Genomic DNA, 15,757 nt, shown 5'->3' on the forward strand with positions numbered 1-15,757 from the left:
TTGGTGTCCAGAGAAGCATTGGCTATAAAAAGAGACCAAGTTCTGTCAGGGATATTTTGTGTCGAAGGATACTGGCAGTAAGCCCAAATGAGATAAGTTGCACGGCACTCTAAATAGACATGGGTGAGAAACTCGTCTTTTTTTTCACGTGTTTTCAAGATGCTTTTTTCATACTTGTGCATCCCTCAATTCATAACATAAATTATTTTATAAATTGGGGCGTGTGGCGTAGTTGGTAGCGCGTTCGCTTAGCATGCGAAAGGTCTTGGGTTCGACTCCCAACTCGTCCATTTATTTTTTATATTTTTTTTATATCAAAAGTCAGTGCAAAACTCTTTGATTTTTATTTTCATAGTTTTGCATTAATTGAAATCAGGTTAACGGAAAGAGTACTAAATATTACATACTTGAACAGTTTTTTAACTCGAAATGATAATTATTATTAGTAGTATACAAATATTATATATGTTTTTTTAAAAATTTGAGTAGTTTAACGTTTTAAAGTCTATGAAAAATCATCTAATGTACAATTGGTCTTCTTTTTAATAATTTTATTATTTTCTAATTTTTTTTTTCTTTTTTCCTTTTTCATTTGGTTAAGACCATGAAGTGGCCAGAAAAATTATCTTTTCGTCATCATTAAAAAAAGAAGTATTTTATAATTTGTAAAACAAGCAAGAACTGAAAATTAAGAATTGAAATAGCTTAAATGTGTTTAGTTTTCCATTGGAACATCTTCTGATTGAGAAGCTTTGGACTCTTTAGCAGGTTCAATTTCATCAGTGGTAGTTTCATCATCTTTGTCGATATTGTTAATGGAGACAGCGACAACATTATCATCTTTATTGAAAGTGGAGTCAGCAATTTTAGGAACGATTAATTCTAATTCACCGTTTTCCAAGAAGAAAGCAGTGATTTCATCATGCTTGACAAGTTTATCAAATTGAAATTTTTTCTCAAATTTAATTTCATGATTGGCATAATCTTTGATTAATGCATCAGCATCTTCTTCAATTTCTTCTTCATCGTCAGAGGATTCGGAGTCTGATTCAGATGATTCAGATTCGGAGTCGGATGATTCAGAGGAACTAGATTCAGATTCGGAATCAGATGATTCTGAAGAGCTAGATTCAGATTCGGAATCTGATTCTGATTCTGAAGAATTTTCAGCTTTTTCTTCATTATCAATTTCGATATCGTCATTTTGTTCTTGTTCTTGTTCTTCTTGTTCTTCTTGGGATTTTGGTTCTTCTTCTTCAGCATCTTCAAAAACTTCATCTTCATCTTCGTCATCATCCTCAAGATTGATATCGAATTTACCATTTATAACTAATTCATTTTCAGCTTTTTTGAAATCAATTTTTAGCTCATCTTTGATTAAAGAAGGAAATCTCAAATTTAATTTATAAAAATCATCATTTTCAACAATTTCACAATCTTTTGAGTTAGCTAAATCGTTAGATAAGTCAACTATTTCAACTTCATCATCAGAGTCTTGAGCTCTTAATAAATCATCATCTGGGTTATAGATTAATTCTTCATCGGTAGAATCGTTGTCAGATTCATAAGAGTCTGGTAAATCGAATCTATGTTTATAGATAGTGACACCTTCGTCATCGGAAGAATCAGATGAGTAATCAGAGTAATCATAATTATTGGCATCACCAGCGTCGATTAATTTTTGATTTAAATCTTCATCATCGGATGATTCATAATCAGAATCAAGTTCAATAAATTCGTCACCATCAGTGTCAATTAAATAATCATCAGAAGCATCAGAAAATGAAACTTCATCTTCGCTATTTAATGCTTCATCGAAATCTTGTCTGATTGATTCTAATGCTAATTGATCGTCGAGTTCTTTGTTATCGTAATCGATTTCCAAGTCGGTGAGGGATTCATCATCGGTGGAGACTTCAATATCATTTTCATCGACACTATTTAAAACATCGTAGAGAGCTTGAGCTTGTAATTGGTCATTTAAGTCGACGACATCTAAAATGTCTTCAGCTTCTGATTCGGATTCGGATTCTGAGTCTGAGTCTGAGTCTGATTCGGATTCGGATTCTGAGTCTGAGTCTGATTCGGATTCAGATTCGGATTCTGAATCTAATTCGGATTCTGAGTCAATATCAATATCGGAATCTTCGAAGTCTGATTCTGAATCGTATAATCTAACCAATTCATCATTTAAGTCAATAACATCACCTTGGGAATCAAAAGCATCAACAACGTCATTTTCCAACTCATCATTCATGTCAATGACATTAAACCCATCATCAGAAGAATCCACCAAATAATCAACGTGGTCATCATCAGAATCATTATAATTTAAGTTAAATTCATAAGCATCTTCATCGGATTCTGGAACATAGTAAGCTTCTTCTTCAGAGACTTCAGAATCATCACTACCAGATTCATAACTTTCTTCAACTTCAGATTCAGTTTCTGGTTCTTCGACATAAACCAAATTACCAGAACGAGATTGCGGATAATACCCTTTGGTATAGTTCTTTCTTCTTCTAGTAGTAGAAGGTCTTATTATTTGAGGACGGTTGTTTGCATAACGACCAGGATATGAACGGGCTTGAGCTCTATTAGAGAAACTCTTTGGTTGATATCTTTTATTATTATATGGTTTGAAAGATGGCATTATATCGTGCAATTAATAAATCTTATATAATAGAAATACTGTTATATATCTATAGTAAACCTTTTATTTATTACCAATACTAAAGGGATATTCACTAACTTAAATAAAGAAACTAGTTGAACAACCTAACCTTGATAATCTATTTGCCCCACCAATTTTTTCAAATTTTCATCTCTGGTATAACTGCTCATCTCCTAATAACCCGCTTATCTGCAGGTACTGCCTTCACATTTTGAAAAATTTTAATGTTAGTGCGACGTGCGGCTCGCCCCGCTAACTACTGTACCTGCCCAAAGGGGAAGCGGGCACCAGACTTATCGCTGTCCCTTTGAAACCCATAGAAAAACCCATAAACTTCTGTTTGCTTCTAAGAATTCTCTGGAACTTTCTACAATGTTATCAGAACTCCATGGAACTTAACACTAAACGCGTGCTGGGTCTTTACCACTACACAAACGAACACTATGGAAGTCACTGCGCTGGGTCGGTAGCGACACGACCTCATCGCCGAGGACGGCGGCGGCGGTTACCCGGCCACAAATCACCGGTGCGCACAGTATAAATACTGGCTGTTCCCCTAAGATCCCTTTTTCTGAACCCCAATGAAATCTCTTTGCCTTTTGGCTTAGATCATGTGTAGTATCTGTTCTTTTCAGTGTAACAACTGAAACTACATCTTATAAGATGTAATCATTTTTGTTACTTTACCCTATTTTTGGATCTAACGTATGCTTGGACCAGAGACTGATGGGCTTGCTCACATCTTGGTTCTTGTCTTGTGTCGTTGCCATTGCACATTTCCCGGCTTCTGACGCTTTTCAACATATTCTACTTTTTAGGTGTTTATTGTGGGTTCATGATAACCATTTGAAAAGGTTTTTGTTGAGTTGTATTGGGTAACTGCTTATTGTATGGAGTTGGGTATATTAAGTAGAATATTTTGGTGTTTTCTGGTGTACGGGCGTTTACTTAATCGAGAAAATGATTTAGGAAATAAGATAAGGTAGATTAGTCAACATTAGCTTTACTTACAACTTGCTTTTACTGACTGCTTACTGACTGCTTACTGACTGCTTCATCCAGGTTTAATTTTTGCAATTTCAACGAAGTACGGTTTGCTGCAGTTTTATATCTGGTTGAAGCTAAATCAAAATGGCCCAACTGGGGTCAAGGAGAAATCTGAATGGTTCAATAATACCTTCAAATGACTATAATGATAATAATTTAAACGAAGATCCAAATGTGTCCTTATATAATGGTTCGAATAGATTACTGGCGTATTCAAACTATCAACCCAATAGAAACTCGGTTTACTCCAATGCTACTTCATTAGGAGATGTTCTGGATAATCCACTTTTCCCAAGAGTAAACCAAACTCAAAGACACTCTCAAATAAAACGTCGTTCTTACTATGATTCAAACTTGGATATTGATGAGGATGATCAATATCCAACCTCGGTCGAAAACTTGGGTCAAGTTTTCAATAGAAATAATGAAACTGAATATGATTTATCAAATAGTCAAAATCTTTTCCAAACTAACTTCGATTCAGAAAATGATCTTGAGAGTCGAACTTTGAGTCAACACACTTCTAATGTATCGGATATATCTCTTGACTCATCGGTGATTAATAAAGTTGGTAAATCATTAGACTCCCCTGCTCCAGAATCAAATGACCGTTTTAAATTTCTTTCTCTTTATCAAAATTTTAAAAAGGAGAAAAACCAGTCGGCTAAAATACAAAACATCTTGACTCAAATGAAAACCAGTAATGATATACCGATGGAAACCATAAATGATAAGTCTTCTTTAAGATCTTCTCATTCTTCAATCTTTGGTTTATCAAAACTCGAGGATTATACAAAATATGTTAAACTGACTGAGATTAATGAAATAATTAAGAAAAAAATTATGTCTCAAAATGATTCAAATGTCTTGAGTATCGTTAACCCAAACCAATTGGCTGCTAATTATATGGAAGCTGAAAAAACCCCACTTCCTTTTTCAAATACGAAAAAAATTCAATCAAATCTGAAAAAACCCTCCTGGTATAATAAAGATTGGTATAAAAAGAAAAATCAAGATGTGGTTGAATCAAATATACCAGCTGCAAATTCAGCTTCTCCCGAATCGTCAATCCATAAACAAGAAATCTCTAATGGTCCAAATTATTTACAAAGAAAATTAAAAGTTCGCCATCTTCAAATGATTTCTCTTGGTGGTACTCTAGGTGTTGGTCTCTACTTGAATTCAGGTAAAGCCATTACAATAGCTGGGGGGTTTGGTACTACCCTTGCTTATATAATCTGTGGAATCATTGTTCTTTGTACAATTGTATCCTTCTGTGAAATGGTCACTTTTGTATCGGTTGTCGATGGTGTCAGTGGGTTAAGCTCTAGGTTTGTTGATGATTCTTTTGGGTTTTCTGTGGGGTGGTTGTATTTCTTAAGTTTTGCTTTTGGGTTAGCTGGTGAAGTGGTTGCTTCAGTTATTTTATTAACTTATTTCCCAGATGCCAAAATTTTAACGAATAAAGGCTCAACCGTTGGATTTGTTGCTCTTTTTCTTCTACTGATTTTATTTGCTAATTTGGTTGATGTTCGAGTCTTTGGTGAAATTGAATACTTTTCAAGCTTAATTAAATTAATATGTGCTCTTCTAATGATTATTTTGATGATTGTATTAAATCGTGGTGGTTTGGGTAATGGTACTCAAGTATTGGGTTTTAGGTATTGGGACTACCTGAAGCTGGATTTTGATCATAATCTCATATTTGGTCTATTTAGACCTAGTTTTAATTTGAATGATACCGGTACAAATGATCCAAATATAGGTATAGGAGGGGATAAAGGAAGATTCCTTTCTTTAATGGCAGCTATGATGGTTGTAGCATTTGCATATAGTGGTACTGAAATTGTCTGTATTGCAGCTTGTGAAGCTAAAAATCCTCGTATTGCTTTACCATCCGCTACTAAAAGAGTCTTTTGGAGAATATTAATTTTTTATATTTTATCATCATTTTTAGTTTCCCTTAATATCTATGCCGGTGATCCAAGACTACTACGTTTCTATTCGGGGAGCACTGGGACTGCAGCTTCAAGTTTTGAATCAAATTATGCTGTCAATTATGTTGGAGGAGAACATTGTAGTACTAATTCAACTATATTTGCCGGTTTTGGTAGCGGCCTGCAAAGTCCCTGGACTGTTGCTTTACAACTGTCGGGACTTTGTAAGCTTAGCTCAGTCGCCAATGGATTCTTAACTTTTTTTGCAGTTTCTTGTGGGAACTCTCAGCTTTATGTTGCGTCGAGGACAATGTATTCTTTAGCACTTCAAAAAAAGGCTCCTCGTTGTTTGGCTTATTGTAACCGGGCAGGAATACCTTATAATTCTGTTTTATTATCGGCTGCATTTGGTCTATTAGCATTTCTCTGTGTTTCTGAAAAGGCCACGGTTGTTTTCCAAAACTTAACCAGTCTTATTGCATCATCAGGAATCATGGTTTGGTTTGCAATGTGCTTATCATTTCTCAGGTTTTTTTATGGTATGAAACTCAGACCAGATATAATCAGTAGAGATGATAAATCATATCCCTATAAGTCTCCTTTCCAACCTTACTGTGCTTATATTGGTTTAATAGGATCTACTATTCTTTTATTAGGAATGGGGTTTGCGGTATTCATGAAAGATGAATGGGACACTCTATATTTTTTCTCAAGTTATGGAACCCTTATCATTTTTGCAGTCTTGTATATCGGATATCGTTTGATAAGAGGAAATCGGACTCCAAGTTTAGAGACCTTGGATTTCGACTCTGGTAGAAGAGAAATGGACAGATATATATGGGACGGTGGTCGTGAGTATAACGCCAGAAACTTAAGAGAGGTTGCCCATAAATTCATTTCCGTATTGGCTTGAAGCTTTTCAAAACTTTAATACTTTAATTTTCAATTCTCCTATTCATTATTATTACATTTTCTAATCTATCTACAAAAAAAAATCATAAAAAATTGCAAAAAAGATAGTCTTTACCTAAATTTTCAGTTCTTCGTCGCCTTGTATAAATGTGTATACTTAACAATAATCAATGATAGTCAATTCAAGTTGTTTAATCCGTAGAACCAGCTCCTGTAGACGTCTTTCCCTGCCTATTTTTTGCACCTGCCCTAATTTTTCCCAAAACGGAGAGTTAATTGATTTAACTCACAAAAATTGATTCGAGTGAAAAATTCCCACTACACGCACTCCAAAATATCAAGAGCATTTCCATACTGGTCTCGTCTATTTCAACGTATTTATTGTGTTTTTTGTTGAATCTCTTGCAATTCGCTTCCATACTTCTTAGAAACACAATCTGCGGTGATTTTGGGTTCTTTTGTGCTAGCATCGCAATCTTATAGAATCAAGTGATATCGTGGTCCTAACGGTTAAAAAAAAATTTTTATCATCCTTTAATTTGATCTACTTTAATTAAAACGTCAAAGAAAAGGTATTTCTTCACCCAATTACCCTTTTGATACTTGAAAATCATTATTCAGGTCTATTTCTAACGTTTGGGGTTACATTAGTTACAAAGGAGTATGTCGTGGGTACCTACGAATGAATTCTTACGTGGTAAGATAATTAAACCTTTTTTACCATTTCAAAAACATCCAACCTTAACAAATGAAAACTTCAAAAACTTATATCCAGGTGACGATGTCTATATATTTGAAACTAAGAATGAAAAATGGGCTAGGGGTTATACTTTAACTAAACCATTTCCTAATGATTTTACCATTACGTCAGTTAATTTAGATGAACTTCCTAGTTTGGATATTAAGATTGTTATTTTCCCATTGAAATATGTTCAAGTAGTGGAAAATGTTCCAATAACTAAATTAGAGGCTGAGGAAGTATCAGTCGTTGCGGGCAATGGTGAATTGGTTCCAACTATTCAAGATGCAGAAGTGGCTCATAAACAAGCTTTGAACGCTGATATTGGATACGATTCTAATGGTAAAGTTAAATCATTAGTTCCCCCTTTGCCAGTACAAAACTTTGATCTTGGTGCAGACTTACTTAAGGAAATTAAACACGCTCTTAATTTATTGGCCTCACACATTTTTGCTTTATACTCAATTGGTGAATTTAGATTATTTAATAAATTATCCCTGGTTTATACTAGATTGGACGAAACGAGAATCAAATTAACCAATGAAATATTAACTACCAATGAAATCCAAGTTGCTAAAGAAACTGCAACTTTCCTCCTCAACAAAATTCCTAAAAAATTGGCTTCAAGATCGGCTAGATTAAACGAAAAGTCTTATGACTTGGATAACCGTTACACTGATATCTCTGGTTATAAAGCTATATTGGCAAGAGATGCTATATCAGGTCAACTTTTATCAAATGATACTGCCATCCCTTCGAGAGTTGCTTTGAACCAAGTATTATGTGCTTTGGCTCCAAATTTCCCCATCAATGCCCATTACCATCAAGAGTCTTTCTCCTTAAAACCATCTCCCAATAAGAAGTTATATCATGAACCTCCTTCTCATATCTTGGTTGATTTCAAATCAGTTAGTGGTTCATCTGCTTATCAGCCTCCTGGATTTGTTGGTATGATCGCTTATTTATATATTCGTAATAGTAATAGAAGACTTACCGAAGCTTTTGCTGTACATGCTAGCTCAGTTGATGATTTAGTCCATGTCGAAAAACTTCGTGCTGCTCTTTTTAGAAATATTCCTTCGAGTGAAATTGACAATGGTAAGGTCTACTTGGTTGCTGTTTTGACTGAAGAAATTGAATTACCTGTTAAAGATGCTTCTAGCCCTCACGTCAGAAGAATTAAGAAGGGTGTGGCAGCAGGTGTTACTGATATCACTAGAATTTTTTCAAAGAATCAGGGTTCATTGGCGTCAGGTGAACCTCATCAATTTTCAATCAGATTGTTTGGTTCTTATAAGAATCAAAATAAAGGTAATTCTAAGCTTAATGATGAACTTCTCAATTTTGATAATAATGGTTGGGGTGAGCTTGTTGATAGAATTATATCTGGATCCAGTCATGGTGTTGCAGTTAATCCTAGAGCTGAAAAATTGGTCATTTCAGTTAAAGAATTCAAACATCAATTTGTTGCTAACTTCAATCCAATTGGCGCCACTGCTCCAATTTCAAGAATCAAGCCAATCTTTTTCGACCCCCTTGCTGAAAATTATGAACGTATTTATTTGAGTATGCATAAAGTATCTTTGCTTAATAGCATCACTAAAGATGATTTATTAACATTCGAAGTTAGTGCTCCTAATAATGATATGATAACTTTTGCAAAAGCTTCTAATGAACAAGAAAGACGTATGTGGCAATATGTTTCGGTTTATCCAGATGAAGCTGTTGGTGAAATTGTTAAAATCAACGGTGTTTCTTCAAAGAACCCTACTAAAAAAGTTCCAAAGGATGACTACATAATCTTATCATTATATATTAATGGTTTATTGGCGGGAGAAGGTAAATTCATGTACAAGTCAGGTAACAAGTTAGTGGAATACAAGAAGAAAAGCCATAGTGTTGAAATCAGTTCGACAACTCATAAATTACCAGTAGCCCTGGTTGAAATTACCACTGAATATGTTGGTAAAGTTTATAATCATGATATTTCAATCGATAACGTTTTTCAATTCGATAGATTTTTTAAAGGTGGTCAGCAGGGAATTGATGAATTAGCAAAGACTTTAATTGCTTTTACTAAACTTGACATAACTCAGTTAGTTAAGTTTTTCCCAGAGTTATTGAGCTCCTTATATAACATTGCAGATGTTGCATTGAAACAACCTAGTTCTCCTGGTATTGAGATATTACAAGATAATACCTTCAAAGCAATTGTTCATTTATTAGATACTCTTTTCGGTAAGCAAGATCAGTACATGTATATGGTTGAAACTTTTACTACAAGATACACAAAGTTACCACATATCGGTATATTTATTTTGAATAAGATCTCCGAAATCTTCTCTAGAGCTGAAAGTAATTGGAATTCAATGTCACGCTCTTTATGTAGAGTTGTGTCATTACTTTTGAAACTTGGAATCAGCTCAATCAATGAAATTAATGATTTGGATGCCTATTTAGAAGCATTAAGTTCTTTATTTAGATCAGGTTCCATATTTCTTTCACTTGACTCGCCTGCTTTAATTAATGACCAAGTATTAATTTTAGAGATCATTGATTATGTTCTTACTTTTAGAGTATACTTAGACCAGGCCAAAATCTTGAAGTTTATTATTAGCTTCATTGATTCAATTGGAACTAGGGGATTAGGTGCAAATGAAGACGTCTATGGAGCTAAAAAAAATGTTGTTTCAAAAGATCATAAAATTATCATTAGTAAGTTATTATTGATTCATCGTTTGTTTAATACCACTCTAGTTGAAAGTGCTGACACTCGAAAATTTTTGATTTCCAAATCCATTACGTGGGTTATGGATGTATTTTTAGGACCAACTGATATTGATGCTGTCAGATTGGCCTGTTCAATTATGAATGCTGTTTGTACTCTTTTATGGGACGACATTGTTAACAAAGGTGTTGAAGATGAAATTCATTTATGCTTTTCACTTGCTAAATTGTTACCAGCAATTTCAAGAACATTTATCAAATATAATAAGTTTACTAGGGGTAATGAATATTTCAAACCAAAGAGAACTTTTACTGATCTTTTTCCAACTGATTATCCATTCAAGGAAACATCTATGGATCCAATTGTTAATGATGAATCATTAGTAGAAGTTTTAGTTGAGCTCAGTGTTATTTTTACGTTCATTGCAAGAATTGGTAAAGCTGCTTCAGGAAACGAGGGATACTCTAAAATTTTGGCGGCTGAAGCTCCTGAAGATGATTTTTTTTCTAATGAAAAATATTTGGCTAGTAATTTTGGTAATGAAGATATTTTGACTTTGATTAATGGTGTTAAGATTATAAGACAAGGTAAATATTTCCCAGAAGATAAATGGTTATCGTTATTTTCATTAATTGCTGAAGGATGTTTGGTATCGTTAGAATTAATAAGACCATTGTTAATCAAACATTATGTACCTCCAATGGAAGATGCAGAGTTGTTTGATAAAGCAGTTTGGGGTAGTTACTTGAAAACATTGCTAAGGTTGGGTACTGTTGCACCAGTTGCCATTGAACATTTATCCACTGTACCTAGAAAAGCATGTCATTTAATTACTGGTGATATGAGAGATCGTATTTCCTTTTTATTAATGGAGGCATGGGATGCTTTAGCTTGGGATTCTGATGAAGAAGTCATGGTCAGATTCAATTTGAAGAAATTTGGAGGTTACCAAGTTGAATTTATCAGTAATGATTATGAGACTTTACAGGATTTAATGTTATTTGCGTTACAAAGAAATGAAAGTTGTCAAATTGTTAGTGTTAAAATGTTGTGGTCAATAATGGTTTCAGAATTTTTATATTTAAATGATACTATGGTTGATATTGAAAGAGAATGTTTAATTGGATTGCATGATATTTATTATAGAACTGCTTATAAACCAACAGTTCAAGAACAAAAAAGGTTTATTGAGAGAATGAAATTGACGATTAGATTAGATAGAGAAGATGAAGCATTTGGAATGGTTTATAATTTTATTGAAAGTTTAACTGGATTTTTAGAAGTTTTAAATGATTTGAATAGTGTACCAGTTGGTCCTGAATTTGATGATGATCGTACATTCCATAAGTTGAATATTAATGCATATTTGAAAAATGCTAATAAGCCTGAGTTATTCCATTCATTTATTAATAATATGTATGAAGAGAATATTAATAAAGGTGATTTTATTCAAGCTGCTCTTAGTTTAGAATTATTAGCATCGACCTATTCCTGGAATCATCATGAAATCTTATCAGCTACATTAAAACCCAAATTTCCAGAACAAACATCTTTTGAAAGAAAAGAGACATTATATAATATGATAGCTACCAATTATATTAAGGGAAATAGTTTAGAAAGAGCTACGGATACTTATAATGAATTATTAGATTCATATAGTGAACATACATATGATTTGAAAAGTTTTGCTCATGTTCATCGAAAATTAGCCAATTTATATATTGAAATGGAATCATCGGATAAATTGAGTCCATCATTTTTCCGAGTTGCATTTATTGGAGCTGGATTCCCAACTAACATTAGAGGAAAAGAACAAATTTATGAAGGGCTACCATTTGAGCATATAACTTCAATTCATGAAAGATTGTTAAGATTGTATCCCGGAGCTAGAATTATAAGTGACGATATTCAAGCCCAAAAATTGAAAGAAAAAGTTCAAACTGGTAGATATTTACATGTAAATGCCGTTGAACCAATTAATGAAATAAGTGATAAATTGTTTAATACATCAATTGGGGTTAGACAATATGCTAGAAATAAAAATTTAAGATTTTTCACCACGATGAAGAAAATTCCTGGAGCCACGTCGGTATTTGATTTATGGACTGAAGAAACAACCTATGAAACGCAAATGTCATTCCCAACGTTAATGAATAGAAGTGATATTAAATCGGTTAAAACAATCAAATTATCACCGTTAGATAATGCAATTCGTACCATTGTTAATAAGAATAACGATTTGATTCAATTAGAAAGTATGATTAATATATCATTCAAAGAAAAAGCTGATTATACTTCATTATTCAATGATTTATCAAGACAATTAGCTGGTACTGTTGATTCTCCAGTTAATGGAGGAGTTGGACAATATAGAACTTTTTTCAATGATCCAAAATACAATGGTAAAGAAGATTATACATATAATATCAGATTATTGAAAAATGCCTTTAATGATTTAACAATTATATTAAATCGCTGTTTACATTTACATGGGAAACTAATAAGTAATAATATGAAAGCATCCCATGATGTTTTGGTTGAATTATTTAAAAAGAATTTTAAAGAAGATATTGCTAATCTTAAAATATCCACCGATTATGAGAATAGTATTTATAACCATAGTATTTCTCATTACCCCCAATCATTACAATTAGAAAATAATAGTAAGAGAAATATTAGTAGTAATACTACATTGAACGGTGGTGGAAGTATGATTGGTGGTAGTATTGGGTCGAGATTAACCCGTACTACCAGTAGAACATCCAAAGCCAGTTCAAACTCAAACTCTAGTGCTTCTGGCCTAGTTTCACCTCCATCAGAACAAAATTCAACTACCCAAAACCTGAACAATAGTAGCTTTACATTCATTGGTTTAAAACAAAAACATAGCGCCGTCTACTGGAGAGATAATGTAATGAGAAATTAGCTACCCAATTTACATAGTAAACTTAATATAGTTGATGTTTTATATTTAAATTTAGTAGATCTTTGTTCACATATATCCGAAGTCTACCTCCAACTCGGGGTCAACTGTAACAACCAAACTCGTAGAAAGGCACTTGTATAGAAGACAAAAGTAAGTATTAGCGAAAACAATTGAAACCTCAATTATTAATTACGACAGGGAGTTTTAAACAATAAGCTGCCATCTTTAATTTAATTTCGGGAGATAACCTCAACAGGTTGAATTGATAACCAATTCTCCTTTGCCATCATTGCCTACTCCATGTGATATAACCAATCTCCAAATAGCCCAAACTATACCGCCTCCCAAAGTAAAATGGGTAAAATTGGAGATTGATTCTGCAGATCCCTTTAGTCATTTGGAATTCTGCCTAATTTAACTTCATCCTGCTTCGGTCCTTATTCTACTTCTTACCTAATCCTGTAAGTATCGGTTGGTTTAAACAATACTACAAAATTGGAATGGCTTTTTTTTTCTTTCATCTTTGTTTCCTGGTCGCCTTTCTACGTGTATCCCGCAGGACAATCCTAATGTAGGTTTAACAATTGTACACTTGCTCCTACCGATTGTGGGCCTGATCCCCCTATCAATTGCCCTACTGGTGTAAGTCAAAGGAATCAAACTGACTGAACCAAAGGCCCACTACGACTTTTTTTCTTTTTTTTTCTAATGAGAAAAACGAGCAAAAAAAAAAAAAAAAAAAAAAAATACCGAAGTCACCAGCACCAAATGAACTCTGAAATTTTTTATTTTTTTTTTTTTTTGTTTTTATATAAGAAATCAGATTTCCAGATTATCAAAGGGTTTTGCCTTCTTAATTTTGTTACTTGGAATACTACTACAAAATGTTTAGATTAGCCTTACGTCAAGCCAGATTTGCTCCTGCTCCAATTAGAGCCATCAAGCCATTCAACGCCATTCGTACCTATGCCGTTGCACCAATCACCAAAGAAGAAGTTACTAATCGTGCTTTTGAAGCATTGAAAACCGTTGCTGCTTTACAAGAATCTAACTTGAGTGTCGAATCATCCTTCACCAAAGACTTGGGTTTGGACTCTTTGGATACCGTTGAAGCCTTGGTTGCTTTAGAAGAAGAATTTGATTTGGAAATTCCTGATAAAATCTCCGATGAAATTAAAACTGTAGGTGAAGCCATTAACTACATCTTTGAAGAAGAACAAAAGTTATAAACTTGATCCACTATGAAGACAGACTCCATTCATATGACCTACAGTTGAATTGATACCGGACATAAATAAAAGGTTCGCAAATTGTATATACTATTAATATCACGATTCTTTTTACTCGTTTTATATTCTTTTTTCAGTGTTAAGCTATTCATAATATCCTTATTTTAATAAAGTTGTAGTGAATTGTGGAGTATGGTCTATTTGTAATATTGTCCAACTTGATTGGCCGGTGGGAAATGCACGGGGGTTTTTCGTTGTTGATGTACGGAGGTTTTGTCCTTTTTGGGCCTTCTTCAGAGTGATGAGTCAAGCCAGCAAGGACTACATCAGCAAGCAAGCACGATGCCAGAAGAACTTGCAAGCAGAATGGATAAGACCACGATTGACGAGGTGTGTGAGAAGAGCGAGGTGGAATTGTCCCACACCGAAGACGAAGGGGAGGAAGAAGAAGAAGAAGAAGAAGAAGAAGAATCGGGAGCAGTTGAGTATCCAGGGACAGTATTACCAGATACCAAGATTGAAAAAATCGACCACGATCTGGAATTGACTAAAGATTATGAAGACGACATTGACTATTTGGACTTGATTCATTTGAAGATCACCAATTTAAAGGATTTGAACTTGGGCAGATTTACTAAATTGACCAGTTTATGTCTAAGACAAAACTTAATTGAAAGTATAAGTGATTTGAAATACTTGAATAGTGAGGATATTGAAGAATTGGATTTCTACGATAATCGAATCAATCACATCAGTTCGAGTATCGCCAAGTTTAAGAAATTGAAGAATTTAGACTTATCGTTTAATAAAATCAAGAACATTAAAAATATCGAAGACCTAACCGAATTGGAATCGGTGTACTTTGTTCAGAATAAAATTAAAGAAATCAAAAACTTATCTACTTTAACCAAACTTACCAACTTGGAGCTAGGCGGTAATAAGATTGAAAAAATTGAAAATTTGGATAACTTGGTCCACTTGGAGCAAATTTGGCTAGGCAAAAATAAAATAAGCCAATTAGTAAACTTGAACCCGTTGAAAAATTTAAAAATCTTATCAATTCAATCAAATCGATTAACCAAAATTGAAGGCTTGGACGAGTTAACCAATTTGGAAGAACTATACTTATCGCATAACGGTATTTCCAAAATTGAAAATTTGGATAACAACCCCAAACTAACCACGATCGACATCACTTCAAATAAGCTAACCTCTCTATCCAACTTGAAGCACTTATCAAACTTAACCGATTTCTGGTGTTCTTATAACCAAATATCAAATTTTGAAGACATCGCTTCCGAATTAGGCGACTTACAAAATTTGGATACCGTTTATTTCGAAGGTAATCCAATCCAGCTCAATAATCCAACGGCTTACAGAAGAAAATTAAGGTTAAACCTAGGCAAGTCCCTATCCAAAATCGACGCAACCTATATAAAGTAATGAATTATGATTTACTATCTTTTCTGTAGCAGTAGTTGACCTTCACATTATCATGCTCTTCGAGGGCATCGTACGATGTATCCGTGGTTGGTGCCCCTCCCCCACAAAACTCACCATTTGGT

The 15,757-nt window shown here is 33.8% G+C and overlaps 5 protein-coding genes and 1 non-coding gene across 6 annotated transcripts; 5 read left to right on the plus strand and 1 right to left on the minus strand.

Annotated features, from left to right (window-relative positions):
• Positions 1 to 217: 217 nt before the first annotated feature.
• Positions 218 to 290, plus strand: HYPBUDRAFT_t17. Its single transcript has one exon. It is a non-coding gene; the product is annotated as a tRNA-Ala (tRNA).
• Positions 291 to 535: 245 nt separating this feature from the next.
• HYPBUDRAFT_151801 (uncharacterized protein) lies at positions 536 to 2,746 on the minus strand. Its single transcript, XM_020220691.1, has one exon. It carries the CDS (start codon positions 2,651 to 2,653, stop codon positions 716 to 718), a length of 1,938 nt encoding a protein of 645 aa, XP_020079573.1. The 5' UTR covers positions 2,654 to 2,746; the 3' UTR covers positions 536 to 715.
• Positions 2,747 to 4,570: 1,824 nt separating this feature from the next.
• SSY1 (Ssy1p) lies at positions 4,571 to 6,738 on the plus strand. Its single transcript, XM_020220692.1, has one exon. It carries the CDS (start codon positions 4,628 to 4,630, stop codon positions 6,569 to 6,571), a length of 1,944 nt encoding a protein of 647 aa, XP_020079574.1. The 5' UTR covers positions 4,571 to 4,627; the 3' UTR covers positions 6,572 to 6,738.
• A 495-nt stretch (positions 6,739 to 7,233) lies between these two features.
• DCK1 (guanine nucleotide exchange factor DCK1) lies at positions 7,234 to 12,963 on the plus strand (the record flags this gene model as incomplete). The annotated part of the gene is made up of 1 exon (XM_020218080.1): positions 7,234 to 12,963. One exon carries the CDS (start codon positions 7,234 to 7,236, stop codon positions 12,961 to 12,963), a length of 5,730 nt encoding a protein of 1,909 aa, XP_020079575.1.
• Positions 12,964 to 13,847: 884 nt separating this feature from the next.
• On the plus strand, positions 13,848 to 14,192 carry ACP12 (acyl carrier protein; the record flags this gene model as incomplete). Its single annotated transcript, XM_020219996.1, has 1 exon — positions 13,848 to 14,192. The coding sequence occupies one exon, from the start codon at positions 13,848 to 13,850 to the stop codon at positions 14,190 to 14,192; it is 345 nt and encodes a 114-aa protein (XP_020079576.1).
• Positions 14,193 to 14,558: 366 nt separating this feature from the next.
• On the plus strand, positions 14,559 to 15,635 carry SDS22 (type 1 protein phosphatase-activating protein; the record flags this gene model as incomplete). The annotated part of the gene is made up of 1 exon (XM_020218161.1): positions 14,559 to 15,635. One exon carries the CDS (start codon positions 14,559 to 14,561, stop codon positions 15,633 to 15,635), a length of 1,077 nt encoding a protein of 358 aa, XP_020079577.1.
• Positions 15,636 to 15,757: the final 122 nt, after the last annotated feature.

Source organism: Hyphopichia burtonii (genome assembly GCF_001661395.1).
Source record: "Hyphopichia burtonii NRRL Y-1933 unplaced genomic scaffold HYPBUscaffold_1, whole genome shotgun sequence".
NCBI lineage: Eukaryota > Fungi > Ascomycota > Pichiomycetes > Serinales > Debaryomycetaceae > Hyphopichia > Hyphopichia burtonii.